General features: G+C 32.6%; 2 protein-coding genes across 3 annotated transcripts; one reads left to right on the top strand and one right to left on the bottom strand.

Annotated features, from left to right (window-relative positions):
• Window positions 1–300: 300 nt before the first annotated feature.
• On the bottom strand, window positions 301–5,554 carry LOC129302076 (zinc finger CCCH domain-containing protein 55-like). Of its 2 annotated transcripts, XR_008591174.1 has the most exons (9): window positions 4,336–5,554; window positions 4,050–4,229; window positions 2,022–2,201; window positions 1,833–1,930; window positions 1,409–1,657; window positions 1,157–1,310; window positions 849–1,035; window positions 710–761; window positions 301–621 (listed from the first exon to the last, which is right to left on the bottom strand). XR_008591174.1 is itself a non-coding variant. In XM_054940751.1 (8 exons), exons 1-7 carry the CDS (start codon window positions 5,283–5,285, stop codon window positions 867–869), a joined length of 1,980 nt encoding a protein of 659 aa, XP_054796726.1. In that variant the 5' UTR covers window positions 5,286–5,554; the 3' UTR covers window positions 301–679; window positions 849–866. The 2 variants fall into 2 exon arrangements, 1 of the variants encoding a protein (XP_054796726.1); XM_054940751.1 differs by lacking the exon at window positions 710–761 and having other exon boundaries at window positions 301–679.
• An 8,715-nt stretch (window positions 5,555–14,269) lies between these two features.
• On the top strand, window positions 14,270–16,663 carry LOC129301788 (uncharacterized). The gene has a single exon (XM_054940378.1). The coding sequence runs from the start codon at window positions 14,555–14,557 to the stop codon at window positions 16,430–16,432; it is 1,878 nt and encodes a 625-aa protein (XP_054796353.1). The 5' UTR covers window positions 14,270–14,554; the 3' UTR covers window positions 16,433–16,663.
• The last annotated feature ends 1,092 nt before the right edge of the window (window positions 16,664–17,755 follow it).

The following is a 17,755-nucleotide window of genomic DNA, read 5'->3' on the forward strand; positions in this document are numbered from 1 at the left end:
GACCATTTCTTCTCCCTTTTTTCTTTCGGTCCTTTTCTTTTCCTATCTCACTTTAACATGCAGAAGATCCAGGTTCGTATCTCTTTCAGGAGTGAACTTATAGCTCAACTGTTTTTTCACATCTAACGTAAAGGGCTCAGCTTAGTTCAGAAAGTGAACTGCAACACTACTGGTTTTTTTTATCCCTCAACGGCAATGTCATATTTCTCTTTATGACTTCAACGTGTCTGACGGAGTTTTTCAAGTTTCCGGATTTAGTCAACAGCCCCATTTTTCAAAGGTTCAAACTTCCACGCAGCATTAAATCAAAACTTGATCATACAAGCTAAATATAACTCAATGTGAAAAAAGAGCTGTATATAATTACATTAGGGGTAAATCTAGAGTACACTTCTATGCCAGTCTAATCAAGCACGCCTACAGAAACTGTTTGGGAAAGGGACAATGATTAAAAAGGGGAAGACAAATTACTTCAGAGCTAATATGGCTGCCCACGTATGGAATATGTATCACTGGCTGTTAGTAGTAAGTATTGCCTTGAATCATATCTAAGGATCTAGTCTTTGATCTGGTTGTATTCGGCTATACATCTAGAGGATTCTTCAGTATGCTTCTATAAATCTGCCGAGTTGAGGACCACCAGGAAAAGAATCAGGAACATAGTCTGAGAAGAAATTCACTGAAAAGAAAAACATCAGAAACAGCTTACCCTAATAAAAATCAACCCCTGATGGCCACTTCCATTGCCTAAAATGCAAAACCTAAAAGGCATCAACTTGTCAGCAAGACTTGACCCTTGTGTTAATGGTAGACAATAGTGGGGGTATACAAACTGCAACTGAAAATACCTGGAATTCTAGTGAAAATCAATGAGAAGAGACATCAGCAGACTTCGCGAGTGGTTCTAAGTTATGAGACGTGCTAGCGGTGACTGCTGCACTCTCATTGACCTCATGCAGTGCAGATGAGTCAGACAGATCTCCTGCTGCATTAGTTGGAGATGCAGATAGGCTATCAGGAAGGACTTGCGCCAGACTACCCCACAGTCCAGGAAACACAGGAATGAAAGAAACAGCATATAATATTAGAAAGCTTGACAGAGTTCAGAAACTTAAACAAGAAGGGAAATAAAATCAGGAACAGACAAGCCCCATACTTTTTGTCTGAGACTGTATTTGTGTTATCCATTTTGCTTCCACCAACATTATCGTCAATGCTAGCTGGATTGACCTCTTCCTGTTTCTGCTGCATCTCAGCAAGAGATGCAACCGTGGGCAAAGAAATAGTAGGAGCATGGCTGCCACTATAGCCTGCAAAAAAGTACATCATCACAATGTAAAGCGTCTGTCCCTGCTTCAAAAGAACTTTTAGGGCACAGTGCTACAAGCCTACAATCAATCTGTCTAACCTGCAATATCTTCTTTAATGCTATCAGGAGGAAGAACTGCATTACTAACGTTACTATGAAGTTGTGGTAAGGGCAGAGAAGAACCAACAGAGAGACTACGATGGTGATGGTGTATGGGATTGTTCTTGAAGTCTGGAAGCTGCAGATTCATCAACCTTCTCCCTTGAAGTTCAATGGCTTTCTGCAGCTCATGCTCCTCCAATTGTCTTCTAAAAAGGATCTCCTGTGGACTATAGAGCATTCTTGCTCCTGCAGAGATTAACAGAGTCAATCAAGGCAAAATGGAAGCACAGTTAAACTCCTTATGGAAGTAACTTCAGGCACAACTTATGGGTGTTGTAAGAAGATGGAAAATTCAATGAAAATTTCCTTTTAAGCACTCAGTCTTCCATGACAATGTAATGCCAATAAGAAATTTAATTACCAAGGTGATCATACGGTTCTTTGGAATCAAACCCCATAGGACTCAAAGATGGCGGAAAATCTCCCCTGTCAAACTGCTGCTGTTGATGCTGCTGTCTCCTGCATCAATCAGACATGACTCATGATATAATTGAATAGGAACGAGAAGTTATAAACCATAGATCAATAAAAGAAAACGACAGGCTCATACTTTTCAGGGACTTTTCCTTTCTCCTTGTAGGGCTTGACAAGCACACGTGAATCACAGATAAAATGTGGGTTCCCTTTGGCTAATATTTGTCTCACAGTCTCTGGATAGACAAAAGTAACAAAGCCAAACATTCGCTTTTGCTGGTATGGAATCCTCACATCTTGCACTGGGCCAAATTGGCTTCAATAAAAGAAAGGAGCCAATTCAATGAAATTCCTCAATTTGGATTTACATGCATGCAGACGATTGTAAATGAGACAAACAATGCAGCTGTATTAGAAGTGAAACATTGACAAGACAAAATATGGCTATTTCCTTACATGCAAGGACAACAATAACAACAAGCTTATCTCACTAAGTAGGCATGATTTGCACAATTCTACTTTACTTCCTTCCATGCATTAAAATGAATTTTGGGAGAAGCAGCCCATAGTCTTGAACCATGAACTTCCCAGGCTGTAATCCTTAAGGACGCATATCATACAATCTTTAATTGAAGCCTTTGATCCATTCTTTAAAAAATCTTGTCAACTATACTCCTTTTGAAAATGAATCAAAAATTTCATCTTTGCTTAAAAGAGAAAGCATTTGCACTAGTTAAATAATTTTAAGCCATGTATCTTGTCTGTGGGGCTTGGATTCTTTATGTATCACACCAACTGAGTATTATCTAGAAGAAAGCAATTATATAAATAAATAAAGCATCCTAATAGTCTCATTCATAGGTATTGACTTTGTCAAGCAGTAAAAACTAAAGAACTAGAGGCTGTAAGAGCTCAATGTGTGTGTTTTCCACCAATTAAAACACTAAAAAGTAGACAATATAAAAGAATATTGAGTTTCTTAAATAAATTTTTAAATGTAAAATAAGAAACCCATACAAAGCTACAAATAAAGGTATAAAACAAATAAAAACTCGAGTTTCCAATTCAAATAAATGTCAACCTTTATCACCATTCATATTATTACAATCCCTTGTAAGCTCTTAAGCGATTTCAACATGTACCAGATGGGGGAAAAAGGATGGCAATATAAATTTTAAAAATATGCTGCGCATATTGGTATTGGATTCGTATCCAATATTAGTACAGACTATTTTTTGAGGTATCAGTGCGTTAGAGGATACATTTTCAGAGAAACTGAAGAACATCATATCTTCACCATTGTCCGTTGGACTGCATTATTCTCTAATTCATTAATGTATATTATAATCTCAACTGACCATGTTTACTAGTCAAGACGAAAGAGATTCCGTGACAATTGAACTTCAACTAGACCTGATTGGCAAGCTGAAAAGTCCCTAGACTATGTACATTGTACATGCTGCTGAATGGAAACTGTAGGTAGGTGAAGTCCACAACATGAAAATAGCCTCCAAGAATAGACGCAAAACACAAGATTTGGACACATAACAAAAAATTTCAGGCTACCCTTGCTCCTTTTGTTCCCTCTACCAGAACCCATCTTTTGTCCTTCAGTTGTTAATGTTCATGCGTACTCTGAAGCAAGCTCACATCAAGTATGAGGAAAGACACTAGGTCCAGCGTTGCTCTAAGAAACTTAAGGTCAAAAACAATACCAGAATCAAGTACAACTCCAGACTCACTAGGACTTTAGAATCGTGATCACACATTCACACTAAAAGAATACATTCAAGTCTTGCATTTGAAAAAATGCGGGGCTCACTAATCAAGAACAGTAAAGAGATTGCCACGGGACACAACACAATACAACTACTGTGACACAAGATATATAATGATTAACTGCAGCTACACCTGTCTCCAATCTGATAGTGTCAGATGCATAGAGATACAGCTCCATTTATGAAATATAGTTGCTTCATAGCCTATATAACAGATTGCAATATACTTCACATGATTCAATGGCAGCGCATTTTCTTATAGATTTAACAACGTCTCTAAATCTAATTCATTATATTTTGAAAATTTTCCATCATTTCAACCCCCTGATGATATCAACTTCGCTGACTTGATAGGGAATTACAGGAAAAGAGTAAGCATGTTACACCTGAAGTAATCTGAAACATCTTCATCTTTAAATGTGCTCTCTGCAGGAAATGTTAAATAAATCTGTCTGGAAGCAGAGTTCAGTCTTTCTGCTGATACCACAGCTGAAAAGTCATTCCTTTCCGGCCTGCCTCTTCCAAAGGGGATAAAGTCTTCACCCATCATCAATGCCGCTGCAGCTCTGAGATGCGTCCCAAGACATCCAGGGTTAAGTAAATAAAAACCAAATTAAACAGGATTAAAGGAGAGAAATTCTGTTCATAATTTGCAGATAGAAAGAAAGAGACCTCTGGCTCTGAGGATCACTTTGCTGCTGCATCAAAAAATTTAAGTACTGATCGTGTGACGAGGGTGACACCCCAGTCGTGAGGCGCGATGAAGCCATCATTCGTTGCTGTATGGCTTTCAACCTCATAACCTCTTCACGCTGTTCGAACCCCTCAAACCTACTTGGAGAACCAACAATGGGAGCATCCAGTGAATCTGGCAAAATGCCATGCACAAACTTGCAATTGTTGCCGTTTTTACAGTGGCCCCTCGCATAGTAAAGGCAGAGCTTATGCCCAATTCCAGGACCTGCTTCTTCAGGCTCAAAACACACATCACTAGCCGAGAAGCACCTCCTATGAAAAGGAACAACATCGCCATTGCTGACAGATTGCCAATTGTTAACCCCAAGCCCCGATTGAAGACATGGATCGACCAAATCCTCGTTTTTGGAGGAGGACTCGTTTAGAAAAGACAAGTAATCGTTCATTTGGTGCTCGTCAACAAAGTCTTTGACAGTGTTTGTGGGGTCGTTTGGAAACCCAGCACGTATATTCTTATAGGAGAGTAAAGTGCTCGAGTTCGGGCTAATGGGGCTGTTGGGCAACCCAGAAAATACCCAAGAATGCGAAGACGGTGAAGATGGGTTCCTACTGAAGTCAAAACCATTGTCACCGATTCTCGGTGACGACTGCGAAAATGGGTTGCTGGCAGTGGGTCTGGCTATGGGGTTGAGAGGAGAGGGAGGCGAAGGGATAGCAAAAGACGTCGACGAGTTACTGGAAAGACGAAGTTGAGTCTTGACCCTGAGAATTAGCGAATGAAGAACATGGTCTGGACTGCAACACAATCGCACTAAATCACTGTCTTCTAGGCTAATGAGGAGAACACCCATGATTTTTGAGGCATTTTCGGGGTCAAGATTCTTGATCTTGGTGAGCACTATATTCGTGGCTTCAGAAGAATCCATGAGTCGCAGAGAAGGGAAGAGGAAAATGGTGATAGTGGCGGTGGGTAATGTGAGAGTGAGGGGTTCAAGAAGGGACTGTATTCCGCCGAGGAACACTTAGCAGTAGATTTTGGAGTCTAACGAGCGGGATTTGGTGGGCACTGCTGCACAATACACTCTCACTCGCTTACTCACTCTCTCTATCTCTCTCTCCCTCTCTCTGTAATCTCTCTCTCTATCCTTGGAGAGATAGCGGTAGATTTCAGATCCAGGTAATCGTCAACCCTCTCTCTCAACCCCAACAAACAAACCATCCATCTTCATAGATTATGGAGGAATTTATTATAACGTTAACCACGGGAATTTTCCATTTTCATTGTACGTATGTTTTTTGGTTAAAAAATAAATAAATAAAGGTACAATAAGAGAACATTAATTGTTTTTGTTTTTTAATTGTATACTTATATATAAATGATTGTTCAGAATTTGAAATTCGAAATAGATATACGAAAATCAAATGCGGGTATATCGTGAAAATAATGCACGAAAAATTTAAATATTTTTACAAAATAAATTAAGTACTATAAAATTAAATTTTAAGAAATTAAAAAATAATGTAATTTGAGAAATTTACTTAAATATGTGAATTATAAAACGTACATTAAACACAACTTTGAATTTATTATCATATATCAATGATTGATAATAATAACAACAAAAAAGATATTTGAATTTGATTTGAATAATATTCGTTATTAGTAACAAACATGTCCTTTATTATAAAGTAAAATTAAATGTATATTCGGTATACAAAGAATTATTCTTTCTAAAAAAAAGGATAATATATCTAGAAAGAAAAATATGGAATAAGTACATTTACAATATGCCAAACGCTACGTAATTGTAACTGGTCAACACACATTGGTTCTTTTAGTTGGGATAGGGATCTAAATCACAATATTGATGTAAAAATTTTATTGAAAAATAATCTCTAAATATATGTTATAATTTTTATAAGTGTAACTATGGTATCCATCTCAAATTTTAAATGAACCTTTAGAATTTTTTTCCTGCTCCAGGAGCATCTCAAAAATTGAAATATTTGACTAATATTTATCTATGAGAATATTAATTGTTAAAAGATTTAAATTTTAATATAGAGATCTTTTTCACTTATATACGTTACAATAACATAGCCCAATAACCCCCTGTTTAACTAAAGGTGCCTTTTTTTTTTTGGGGGGGGGGGGGGGGAAGACTTGCACACATATGAGGTTTTCAAGGTTTTTTTTTTTTTTTTGTTGTTGTTTAAATTGCCTTCACGCAAGGTCCCTGCTAGTTCTTTTGATATCGCTTATTGAATTTAGGAAACATCTCGAACAAAAGGAAAAGTGAAACCTCCAGCAATAAGTTGACACAACTAAGCATGCGAGTATTTTTTGCACTTGTATATCTCTTTTATAATCAAATTTTATAACTTCTATCATACTAATTCAAATTCACTCATATTTAACATCTTAATAAATTTAACCCATAAAAATGATGGTTTGATTAGAATTTTGTTAAATTAATTAATTGCAAAACTAAGTTTTATGAAATTGAGAAAACGAATGCAATTTTAAAAAATGTTACTTAAATTTATAAATGGTAAAAGTCTGTTAAATTTATTATCATATATCAGTGATTGATAATAACAACAAAATTTTGAATTAAAATATTTAGTTTATTAGTAACAATTACTCTCTCCATTTAAAAATGTAAGACATTTTTTGAGAAGTTCAATGTTAAAAAATGTAAGGTGTAATCATTACCTTTTTTTTTAAGTATCTCTGCTGATGAATGATTTTAAATTTATTATAAAGTGTTTAATAAAGGTAAAATTAGTTTAAAAATAAATAATTATTTTATTAAAAATAAAATTAAGTTAAAAATATAAAGAAGTTTTCTTGAATATGTAAGCCGTTGTTTGTGCAGAAGAATCAATGTCCTCGGCTGTCCATTATGGTTGGCCAAGTCTGTCGAGCGCTCGCTCATGTGACCAAGTTGTTGGGCAATTGGGAAGAACCCATGATCCAGTCTCCCTAGACCAGGACCAGTCAATGCCAAAAAACATCATAATCACGTCAGGTCAAAATGCCAATATCACAAAGAAAGACCCCCTTCTGAAAATACTGACACTTGAAGACCCTAATTTTATAAATAACAGCTAAGCACCAGGGTCATTTACTCACTCTCTTTTTAAAAAATTACTATGGACAAAAAAGATGTCCTATTTGGTTGAAAATATGATATGTTGACAGCGGAAAATCATAAGTTTAGCTCCGAAAACTGTGATCTCAGTTACAAATATAAAAACAATTTAGTTAAAATAACTGAACTTTTATTGTTTTATATATATATATATATATATATATATATAATCATCATTCAATCAATATGTCCATACACATATATATAGTTAATAATAAACATATATAATTACATTTATGGCTAATCGCAATATAATCATCATTCAATCAATATGTTCATATATATATATAGTTAATAATAAACAAATATAACTACATTTATGACTAATCACAATATTAGGTTAAAATATATAAAACTCATCTAAATTTTGATATTGTTGTTCAAAATCTCATCATTTTTAAATAAAATTATAATTAACATCCCTAATCTTTTATATTTTACCATGAATTATTCTACTATTATTTCTTAGTTGTATCGTTAGCAAAAGTTGGCATGTCATATTTCAAAAAAGGCACGTACTAGTTTCTGACCTCCAATGTACTTTAAAAGGTGTCATAGATTGTAGATCAAAAATTATTTTTAAAAATGTTCTACAAAATAGAACTAAAGGGAGTAAGTTAATATTAAATTTATAAAAATATTGTCCATATTTTTGCTATTATTATTGGCTAATGTTAAATATCATATAAGTTGTTACCTGTTATTTTTCTTTTAACATGGCATGGCAATTTTTAGTAATAAAATAATTTAAGAAATAACAATAGGGGAGTCTATCAAAAAAAAAATTATGGAGGTTAATTTTAAATTTTTGACGATAGAGATTTTGTTCAACTATTTCAAAGTTTGGTTTGGAGTTATATATATATATATATATATATATATATATATTGGAGAGAAAGGCCATGGCAAGAACCATACAAAAACAAAAAGCAAGTCATGTCAGTGTTAATCTATCGCACCTTAGAGATGGTTCATCTAAAGTTTTAATATCAAGACCATCACTAAGTGCTTATGCAAACCAATTTGCACAATTGTTAACTTCTCTATAAACATAATCAAATGCAATGATTCAATCTTTCATAATAAGGTCTTTGATCTTTGTGATTACTTGAAAATAAGGGTGTTGTCATTGAAATCACAATGAATAAGTGAAAGGGCTTCAAAAGAGTTGGTGTGGCCATGGACTTCTAAAAACTTGTCATTCCAACAAAAGATAAACCTTTTAAGATAACTAAAAGTTTAGTGACAGCACTAGGATAATAGCCTAGATATTTAAAAAGCTTTTTATCAAATTCTCTTTTTATCTTGGATGATGTTTCCACAAGCAACAATCTCGTTTATACTAATAGAGTCATAAGTGTCAAATCTAATCTAATTAAGTTTAAGGGGTGCCACATAGCTTGGGTTCTATCATGATCCATTAATATGTGTTTGAGTTATGATTGAAGCTTCAGATCATTGATTATCTCTTCAATGCAAATAAAAGCAATGTCTTTAGCAAGGGTATCTCCTTTAGAGTAAACCAATTTGTATTTTCCTTTTTATATGTTTCAACATATATGAGCAAAAAGTTTCTTTTGTGGGATTCTTCTTACGGATGGATCTCTTGCATAATTCTATATTTTGGAGTCTCTTTCATACGATTATTTGATTTTCTTTTTTTGGTGCAGTATGATTATATGCTTTGGAAACCAGGTTTTGGTAATCGCTTTTAAACCTTTTTTTTTTAACCAGCAGATATCTTGTCTTAATTGATTATAACAATGCCATAAAAATATATTAATCTAAATATATTTTTACACGATCATACAATCTAAGTATTTTCGTTCGTATTTTATTTTATTCCAATTAAATTTAAATCTGAATGTAATAAAATAAAATTATTTTTCATGGTAAATTTTAAATCTATCTATATTTTTTTAAAAAATTCTCAAGTAAATCGGGTACAACACGTCATTTATTATTTTCCAATAACAATATGACATTTGGATGGTATTAAATATAAATTAATTTTAATATTAATGATAATAAAAGAAAAATGTAAGAAACCAAATATGTATTCTATTATAAGAATAAAATCAATTAAAAAATATCATACAAAATTTATTTAGATTATTTAAAGCATTTTAATTAGACAGACTTCAAATAATATAATGTACTTGATCTATCTAAATATTTTTCAATTTTAAAATTACATGGTCTTATTGTAGTCTATCTAAGCATTTCTCCAACTTTATTCCTTTATCCTCTCTAATCCAATCTCCATATAAGTGGATATAAAATCTAATTGTTCAAAATATTATAAGATTTTTTCAAGTTAGATTTCAATTCAATCTATATTTTTAAATTATATAATATAAATAAAATATATTTTTGAACATATTGTTGCATCATTATACAATTAGGTTATAAAAAATAATTATTCATAAATTAAATTATTATAAAACATATTTTCTCACATTAATTTGAATTTAAATATAATAAGATCTAATTATTGAAGACCAAAAAAATAAAATCTAATCATTCACTAAGTTTATAAAAATTAAATATCTTTCGTGGTGTATTCTATATTTTTTTTAATTAAATGATCTAAACAAAAAAATCATTTTTGACGATATTATATCATTACTATATAATTTTTTCTTTCAAACGTTACTATATAATTAGAAATAAGAAATCTAATTATTTTAAAATTAAATTATTATAAAAAAATTATTCAATATAACAAAATCGAATGATTTGAAAACATTATAAACTCTAATTTATGCACGTACATTTTATTTTGCTCATTTTTTAAGTGCACAAATAAACTAAATTTTAGTCTTAATGATTTACTTCTGGGTATAATTTTTGTTGATTCCATTATGAACTGTAATTTATTTTTTATTTTAATGATGCAAAATCTAAAATAAAAATAATTTTTCAATTATTACATTTTAAAAAATAAATTTATCATTTAAAACCTGTTAATTAAAAAAGGAAAAACATAATATTTAGTCCCTATAATTTTTTTAAATTTTTTATTAGTCCTTATAATTTTTTTTAATGTTTTCAATCCCTATAAAAACTAAAATCATTGAAAAATAAAACCTATAGGGATTTAAAAAATAAAAGTTGCCCAATTTTTTTTGAAACTATAGAGAGTAAAAATACTGAAAAAAATTACAATGACTAAAAGCAAAGCTTAATAAAATTATGAAAATTAAAGATTATATTTTTTTTCATTGAGAAAATTAAATTTAAACCATCAAAATAAATTTTAAACCATTAAAATCTCATCAAACCATGATCGCTCAGTTCAAACATTAGTCACATCTGAGTTCTGGTTTGCATTGCCGTTGATGTGAACTACCCACTTGTGGTTTTGTGGATTACGGTGATCCGTATCTAAAACTGTAATTATCAATCAGATAAAAATACTTATCTAACTAATTTAAGGCTTACCAATCAAACAATTAAAATGAAACAAAATAACAAATGCATTATTTAATTTTGTTTAAAAAGAATAATCTAAATATATTTGTAAAAAATAATTATTGTAGTAAAAACAACAATACTATCTAATTTTTCAAACTGTTAAAAAGCCATTTAAAAAAAGGAAAAAAAATTCAGGCCCTTTAGGATTGTTGGGTTTTATTTTTTTCGTTTTAAAATCTCTCGGTTGGACTTTTTTTTTTTTTTTTGGGTCAGAGAGTTGGACTTTAATATCAGAATTTTTTTTAGGCTTGTTTAGATTTCAGTTGGGTATAATTTATTATAAAAAATAATTAATATAATTAATTTTAATGATAATTAATTATCTTATAATGTAATCATGTTTGGATATTATTTTTTTAAAATTAATTTTGATAAAATTAAATACATTTGGATAATTTAGTTATAATTAATTTTAGATGTACAAATTATCAAGAAAGACATTGTCTTTTAATGAAATCTCAATAAAGCTATATATAATATTATTAAATATGTTGAATTCTATTAAATAAATAAAAAATATTCCCTGCTTTTTAAATGTAAGTAAATTTTAAATAACTCACATTATTTAAGAAAATTAGATTAAACATGATAATGATACCTTATAAAATACCATAAATAAATAAAGAAAAAATTAATCATTTAGTTCTTATAGTTTTGACCCAGTTGTAACTCAGTCTCTTAATTTTGACTCATTATAACTTAATCTTTGAAATTTTGACTTGATTATAAATTAGTCCATAAAATTTACTTTTTACAATTTAGTCCCTTAAGTTTTAACATTTTAGATATTGATCCCTATATTTAAAAAAAAAATTATAAAAATTAAAAATATTTTAAACTTTTAATATTTATAATATTTACAAAGATTAAAAGAGCTTAATAATTTAAAATATTAGTACTAAATTTTAAAATATTTTTAATCTTTATAATTTTATTTTTTAAAATATAGAGATCAATATTTAAGAAGTTGAAACTTTAAAGACTAAATTGCATGAAATGAAGTTCAAAAATTAATTTACAACAGAGTTAAAACTTTAGAAACTGAGGCCCCGTTTGGTATGTTGGAATCAATAAGTAGGAAAAGGGATCAGAAATGAAATCCATGTGGCAGTGTGTTTGGTATGCTATAAACACAACTCTCTAGAATCCTAATTCTTGCAAAATAGGCAGAATTGGATTCCATCATTTACAAGATGGAATTTTATTCTATAATGCTTTCATGCATTATCAATCTATTTTACCTCTTCCTCCATTTTACGCCTTCTTCTTTTTGACACTTCTAGTAATGACGATGATAAGTCTACCAGTAATGACGATGACAAGGCTGATAACTACCTTTCACTGACATCGGACGACAACGTCCTTCTCTATAACAGGCTTAGCATAAATCGCAATAGGTTCCTTGTGATGCTCCTTCTCTTTCTCTCTACTACATATAAGGTGACAGCTCCATCGCCGACAATGAGCCACCTTTGCTCTCTATCGACTCAAGGAGCTTCACACTACCATCACAGGTCACGACTCCATCATCCATGGATGACCTGCCTCTAATGATCTCTCTCTCTCTCTCTCTCTATTGTACACAAGTCAATGACTCCATAACTAGCAATAACCCTCGTTCTAGATCTCCGTCGACTTAAGGAGACTCACACCACTATCATAGGTCAACGACCCACCTCCCACAACCCCTCTCTCTCTCTTTGTGCGCGCGCGTGTGGGTGTTCTTGTCTAGGCATGAATATCTGGCAATGAATGTTGTATAAGCTATGTCATCAAGCATCGCTTCTTCATCTAGGTGTGAATCTGGCAATGTATAAGGTGGATGAGGAAGACAAAGCAAGTAGGTCTTGGGAGGGTCATGATGCTTGGACTTGATGCAAAGGGATCTAGCAAAAAAAAGCTATAGAGAGGGAGATTTTTTTTATTCAAGGATATTTTTGTCTTTTAATATGTAGATATGCAAATTAAATAATAAATAATATAAGGATTCCATATACATACCAAATACACATATGTAATCCAATTCTATTTCAATTTTAATTTCGATTTTGATTTCAATTCCATCAAAATTCTTCCATCATACTAAACAAGGCCTAAGTTATTATGAGTTAAAATTAAGAAATTAAATTACAGTTAAGTTAAAATTATAAAAATTAAATGATTAATTTTTTTATAAACAAATAAGAGAACAAAAACTTAAAGTAATGCCGAAGCCATCAATTTTTTAACATATGTGCCGTACGTTAATGATTGCCCTCTTCTTTCTCATACAATTTAACTCATGTTAATTCCATTTGTGTTGAGTGACAGCTGCCAGAGGCTAAGGGGGTGTTTCGTTTTTATACATTTTCAGAAAATAAAATTTTACTTTAAAATATTGAAAGTTGTTTGATAAAATATTTTATAAAAAATATATTTAAAAACACATTTAAATAGTGGCTGAAAGTGAATTTAAGAAATATAATTATTTAAAATTTTTAAAAAATAAATTTGAAAAGTAGATGTTATTTGACCATATTATTTCAAGTTTAATTTCTTATTCTTTTATTTAAAAAATAATTAATTTATTAAAAATATAATTATCATTTCAATAATAATAATAATTAGGTATAAAATTTTTAACATTATAAATTGAATAATTAATCATGTAAATTTTTACATTAGTGTATAATAAAAATTACAAATCTCTATCACATTTTCTAAAATTACAAATTAAAAAAATACATATAACTAGAGATCAAGTTTTAGCATTATAGATTAAATTTTATGTTATTTAAATATATTATCATATTTTTTAAATATTTTAAATATATTATATTTGTATAATACAAATTATAAATAATCATAAATTTATATTATTTTGATAATTGTATATTTAAAAGTACACTTCACTATCATAATTTAAATAAATTTTAGTGTATTAAATTAATTTTTAAAAAAATGTAGCTAAATATAAATTTTATTATAATAACTTACTTTTATTAAATTAAATTTTATTAAATGAATTTTTACTAAATAAATTTTTAATAAATTAAAAACGAAGCAGACACTAAGTTCAGAATGTGTTGAGAAATCACTGAGTTGCACAGTGCACGGGTGAATTTGGCAGGTTAAAATTTCTTCTCACAATTAATGCGCCACATACAGAATCGATTTGTAGAAGCAGGAGAAATGGGCTTATGTGAAGATGAGGGCAGCACCCAAATAATCAATTATGGGCATAATGAGGTGTTCGGATTTTTTTTACCCAAGCCATGATTTTCCTTGCAATAATCAATTAAAAGGGCAAATCCAAACACACACTACATCTCCTGCCTGTGCGCGAGACTGTTTCTGTTTCACTCGGACTCTTCCATGAAGATCGAGATTCTTCGCCTCCGTTGACAATCTTTTCCTTGTGTTCTATTCATTATCCGTCGAATCTTTCCTTATCGAAGCTTCGAATTGGTGAAATAAGCTGATTGTTCTTCTTCATCTTCTCCAAGTTGATTTTGCCTCATTTTTTTCTTCATCGCTTTCCCGAACTTGGGGAAGCTGCCCCCGCCCACAACGCCGATTGAAAGATGGTGGTTGCATTCATCTTGAGTCTGCAAGATTTATGGCCTTTCTCGGTATTTAAGAACGATGACCTGAAGGTTTCTAAGCAATTGGTGAGCAAACTTTCCATTCCCGAGCAGACTAAACAATTTGTTTTCGCCGTTCGCGATCCTGAAACGCAATCCGTTATTTACATACTTTCCGCTTTGAATTTGTCTGAGCGATCGGCTTTTGATGCCGAGTGTCTTATCAAAGAGATTAAACCGGACGCTGTGGTCGTTCAGGCGGATAGTCCTCTGGCGTCAGAAACTCTATCTGAAGAGATTGCATTGGAAGATGGTGTTGGAGCCCCACTGCCGACTTCTTCTTTTGGGGTAGTTAAAAGGTGTTTTATTGATAAGATTGGAAAGGAGAATTATGAGTCCGTAGCAGGCAAGTTTGTGCTGCGTAAGATTTTTGGAACTGGCTTTCGCGGGCACTTGGTGGCGGCGAAGAAAGCGGCTGAGGAGGTAGGATCCTCATTCGTTGTGCTTGAATCGCCATTGGGGAAGTGTTCTTTGGGCAGCCCTTCCGGTGAAGTTGATGCCGCAAATCATTTCCAAAGTTTTGTTAGTAGTTTAGTTCCTCAGAAAGGTGCCTCTTTGGCCCCTCTGACTTCAAAGAGGTTTTCCTTGAGTAATGATGTTCGATCACAGCTATTAAAAGCCTTATCTCTCTATATGGATCCACAATTGCTGGCTCAATCTCGTTCAGTTTCAGAAGAGGATTCATTAGAAATTCGGCCTAGTGGTGATTATGAGGCCCCAGCTTTTGCCAAGTCACTTTATCCATTACTTGAGGACTTGCACAATATATTTGCTGATCTTCCATCAATTGGGAAAGCGCTAGCACATGTGCAAAAGATGCTATTGGATATCAACAGAGGTGAGGTTCTTGATACAAGAATTATCTCTGAGGTCTACAGGTTCCGAATTGCTGTTGAAGGGCTAAGAATGGCTCTAAATAACAATGGTCTACGGCCAATTAACAGGAAAGATATTTCTGGAATGGCCAAAACTGAGTTCTCAGAACTTCCAGTTGAGGAAAAATCTCATGTGCTCTTTGCACAGGCCCTTCGCAGTCAGACCGATAGGTGTAAGACCATAGTTGCACTCGTCGATGCTAGTGGTTTAGCAGGTCTTAGGAAACATTGGAATACCCCTCTTCCTCATGAAGTCAAGGAGTTGGTTGGACAGCTAGTAACAAATTGTGAAGTTGAAGAGGTTAACTCAAATCAAACTAACAGGAGGCGACTATTGACGGAGAAACCTATGGTGGCAGTAGGGGCAGGAGCAACAGCAGTTTTGGGTGCTTCCTCTCTGAGCAAAGCAGTACCCGCATCGACTCTGATGAAGGCTGTAACTCTTAAAGTTCCTACTTCGCTCAAATTCTTTATTAGTCAAACACAGAAAGCACTGGCATTTGCCCTTGGACCATCAAAAGCTGTGGCTCCTGGGATTGCAAGTTCAGGAGCCAAAACATCTGGTGTCCTCAAGGCAACTTTGTCTGCTGAGAAGATTCGAGCTGTTGCACATAGTGTTATAGCCTCTGCTGAAAAGACCAGTATCTCAGCTATGAGAACATCATTCTATGAGATAATGAGGAAGCGAAAGATACAGCCTGTCGGGTTCTTACCTTGGGCTACATTCGTAGGTAGTGTTGGTACTTGCACTGGCTTGCTATTGTATGGAGATGGGATTGAGTATGCTGTTGAATCTGCCCCTGCAGCCCCCTCCATTGCAAGTTTGGGTCGTGGGATCGAGCATTTACATCAGGTATCTGAAGTGGCAATGCAAACAGAAGGAACTAGAATCCAAAAGTCCATAGAATCTTTGATACATAGATTTAAGAAGGCAAAGGCTTGACAATGCTAGAAGACAACTTTCTTTGAATAGTTTTTAGTGGTGACCTTCGTAAAGTGATGATGGCAAGACCTATCTAGTGAGTTCAGGAAATTCTTCTGTATATATATCCATGTCATGTCATGCAGTTTTTGTTTGGTGTTTTGGTCTGTATAAAGCATCAATGTGCTTTGCTTTCTACCATTTATACCAGAATTGTTACTGAAGGAAATTAAATATTTTCCTAACCTACAACTACGTTCGAATTCCTTTGTGCATGCAAGTTAAAGTATGCATGTCATATCCTAGTTTCATAACTATCCTCAGAGTCGGTGATACCTGATTGGCTGATGCACATTTTTGTCAAGCCTGTATCTAATAATGTTCAAATATGAAAATCTGATAAGAGCATCAAATGAATCAGTTAGTCAATTGCCATTTTTGAGGCACAAAATATGAAATTTAATGTTAGAATGTCACAATTGTATCTGAATTAATTTTGTTAACATTGAAGACTCGAGAACATAAAATCTTTGTGAAAATTCTGGTTTTCCTCTATCCATAAGCTGCAAAGTAACAAATATCATCACATATTGCCCATTGCCAAGGAGTCTTGCCTTCTTTTACTCCTCCTGCAACTTCTAAAGTGGCATATGGGAAGGTTCTCTGTTCTGTTTGGAGTCTGGACAAATCCATATGCGTTTTTATTTGTTGGTTCCGTTTAGAGCCTGAAAAGTGTAGACTTGAAGCAAAACTTTCTCCTGATTATTGTTTTGGTATTCTGGTTAAAGGTGTTTATATTCATATTTCATTGCCAACTTGGTGTTGAATCTACATTTTTCATCAGGAGCTATACCATTCCTTAATAGTCAATTATCAGGATCTCTTAAATGAAAGCTTAGCTTTAAAATTACAATCAACTTTATTTATTATAGTTAGTGGCATTCAATTCAAATAAAATTCATTTCATAGTTGGGTTTTTGGGAGGCTATATATCTTCTTTCCTCACAGAATTGGTGTTCCTTCCATAACTGCGTCAGAACTCAGAAAACAAAAATATCTGGAAGCACTTGACCAGTATAAGTTTATTTATCCATATCTCAGAGCTTAGCATAGCCATGCAAGAATAGGCCCATTGATACCACTTTCCAAGTTTGTAACCTTGAGGCAATAGCCTAGTGATGCGATGAAGTGCAGAGGCCCAAACACTTATCTTTTTTCGGGTTTTTATGGACCATGAAGTACCCAAACACTTGAAAGTGAAACACATTCAACTCCAGGAAATATATCAACGAAAGTTAATTTAGTTAATAAAAATGTAATTTATAAAATCATGGGTTTAAATTT

The sequence above is a fragment of the Prosopis cineraria genome, unplaced genomic scaffold, assembly GCF_029017545.1.
Source record: "Prosopis cineraria cultivar Desert tree isolate PC_DT_omini unplaced genomic scaffold, ASM2901754v1 PC2, whole genome shotgun sequence".
NCBI classification, from domain to species: domain Eukaryota; kingdom Viridiplantae; phylum Streptophyta; class Magnoliopsida; order Fabales; family Fabaceae; genus Prosopis; species Prosopis cineraria.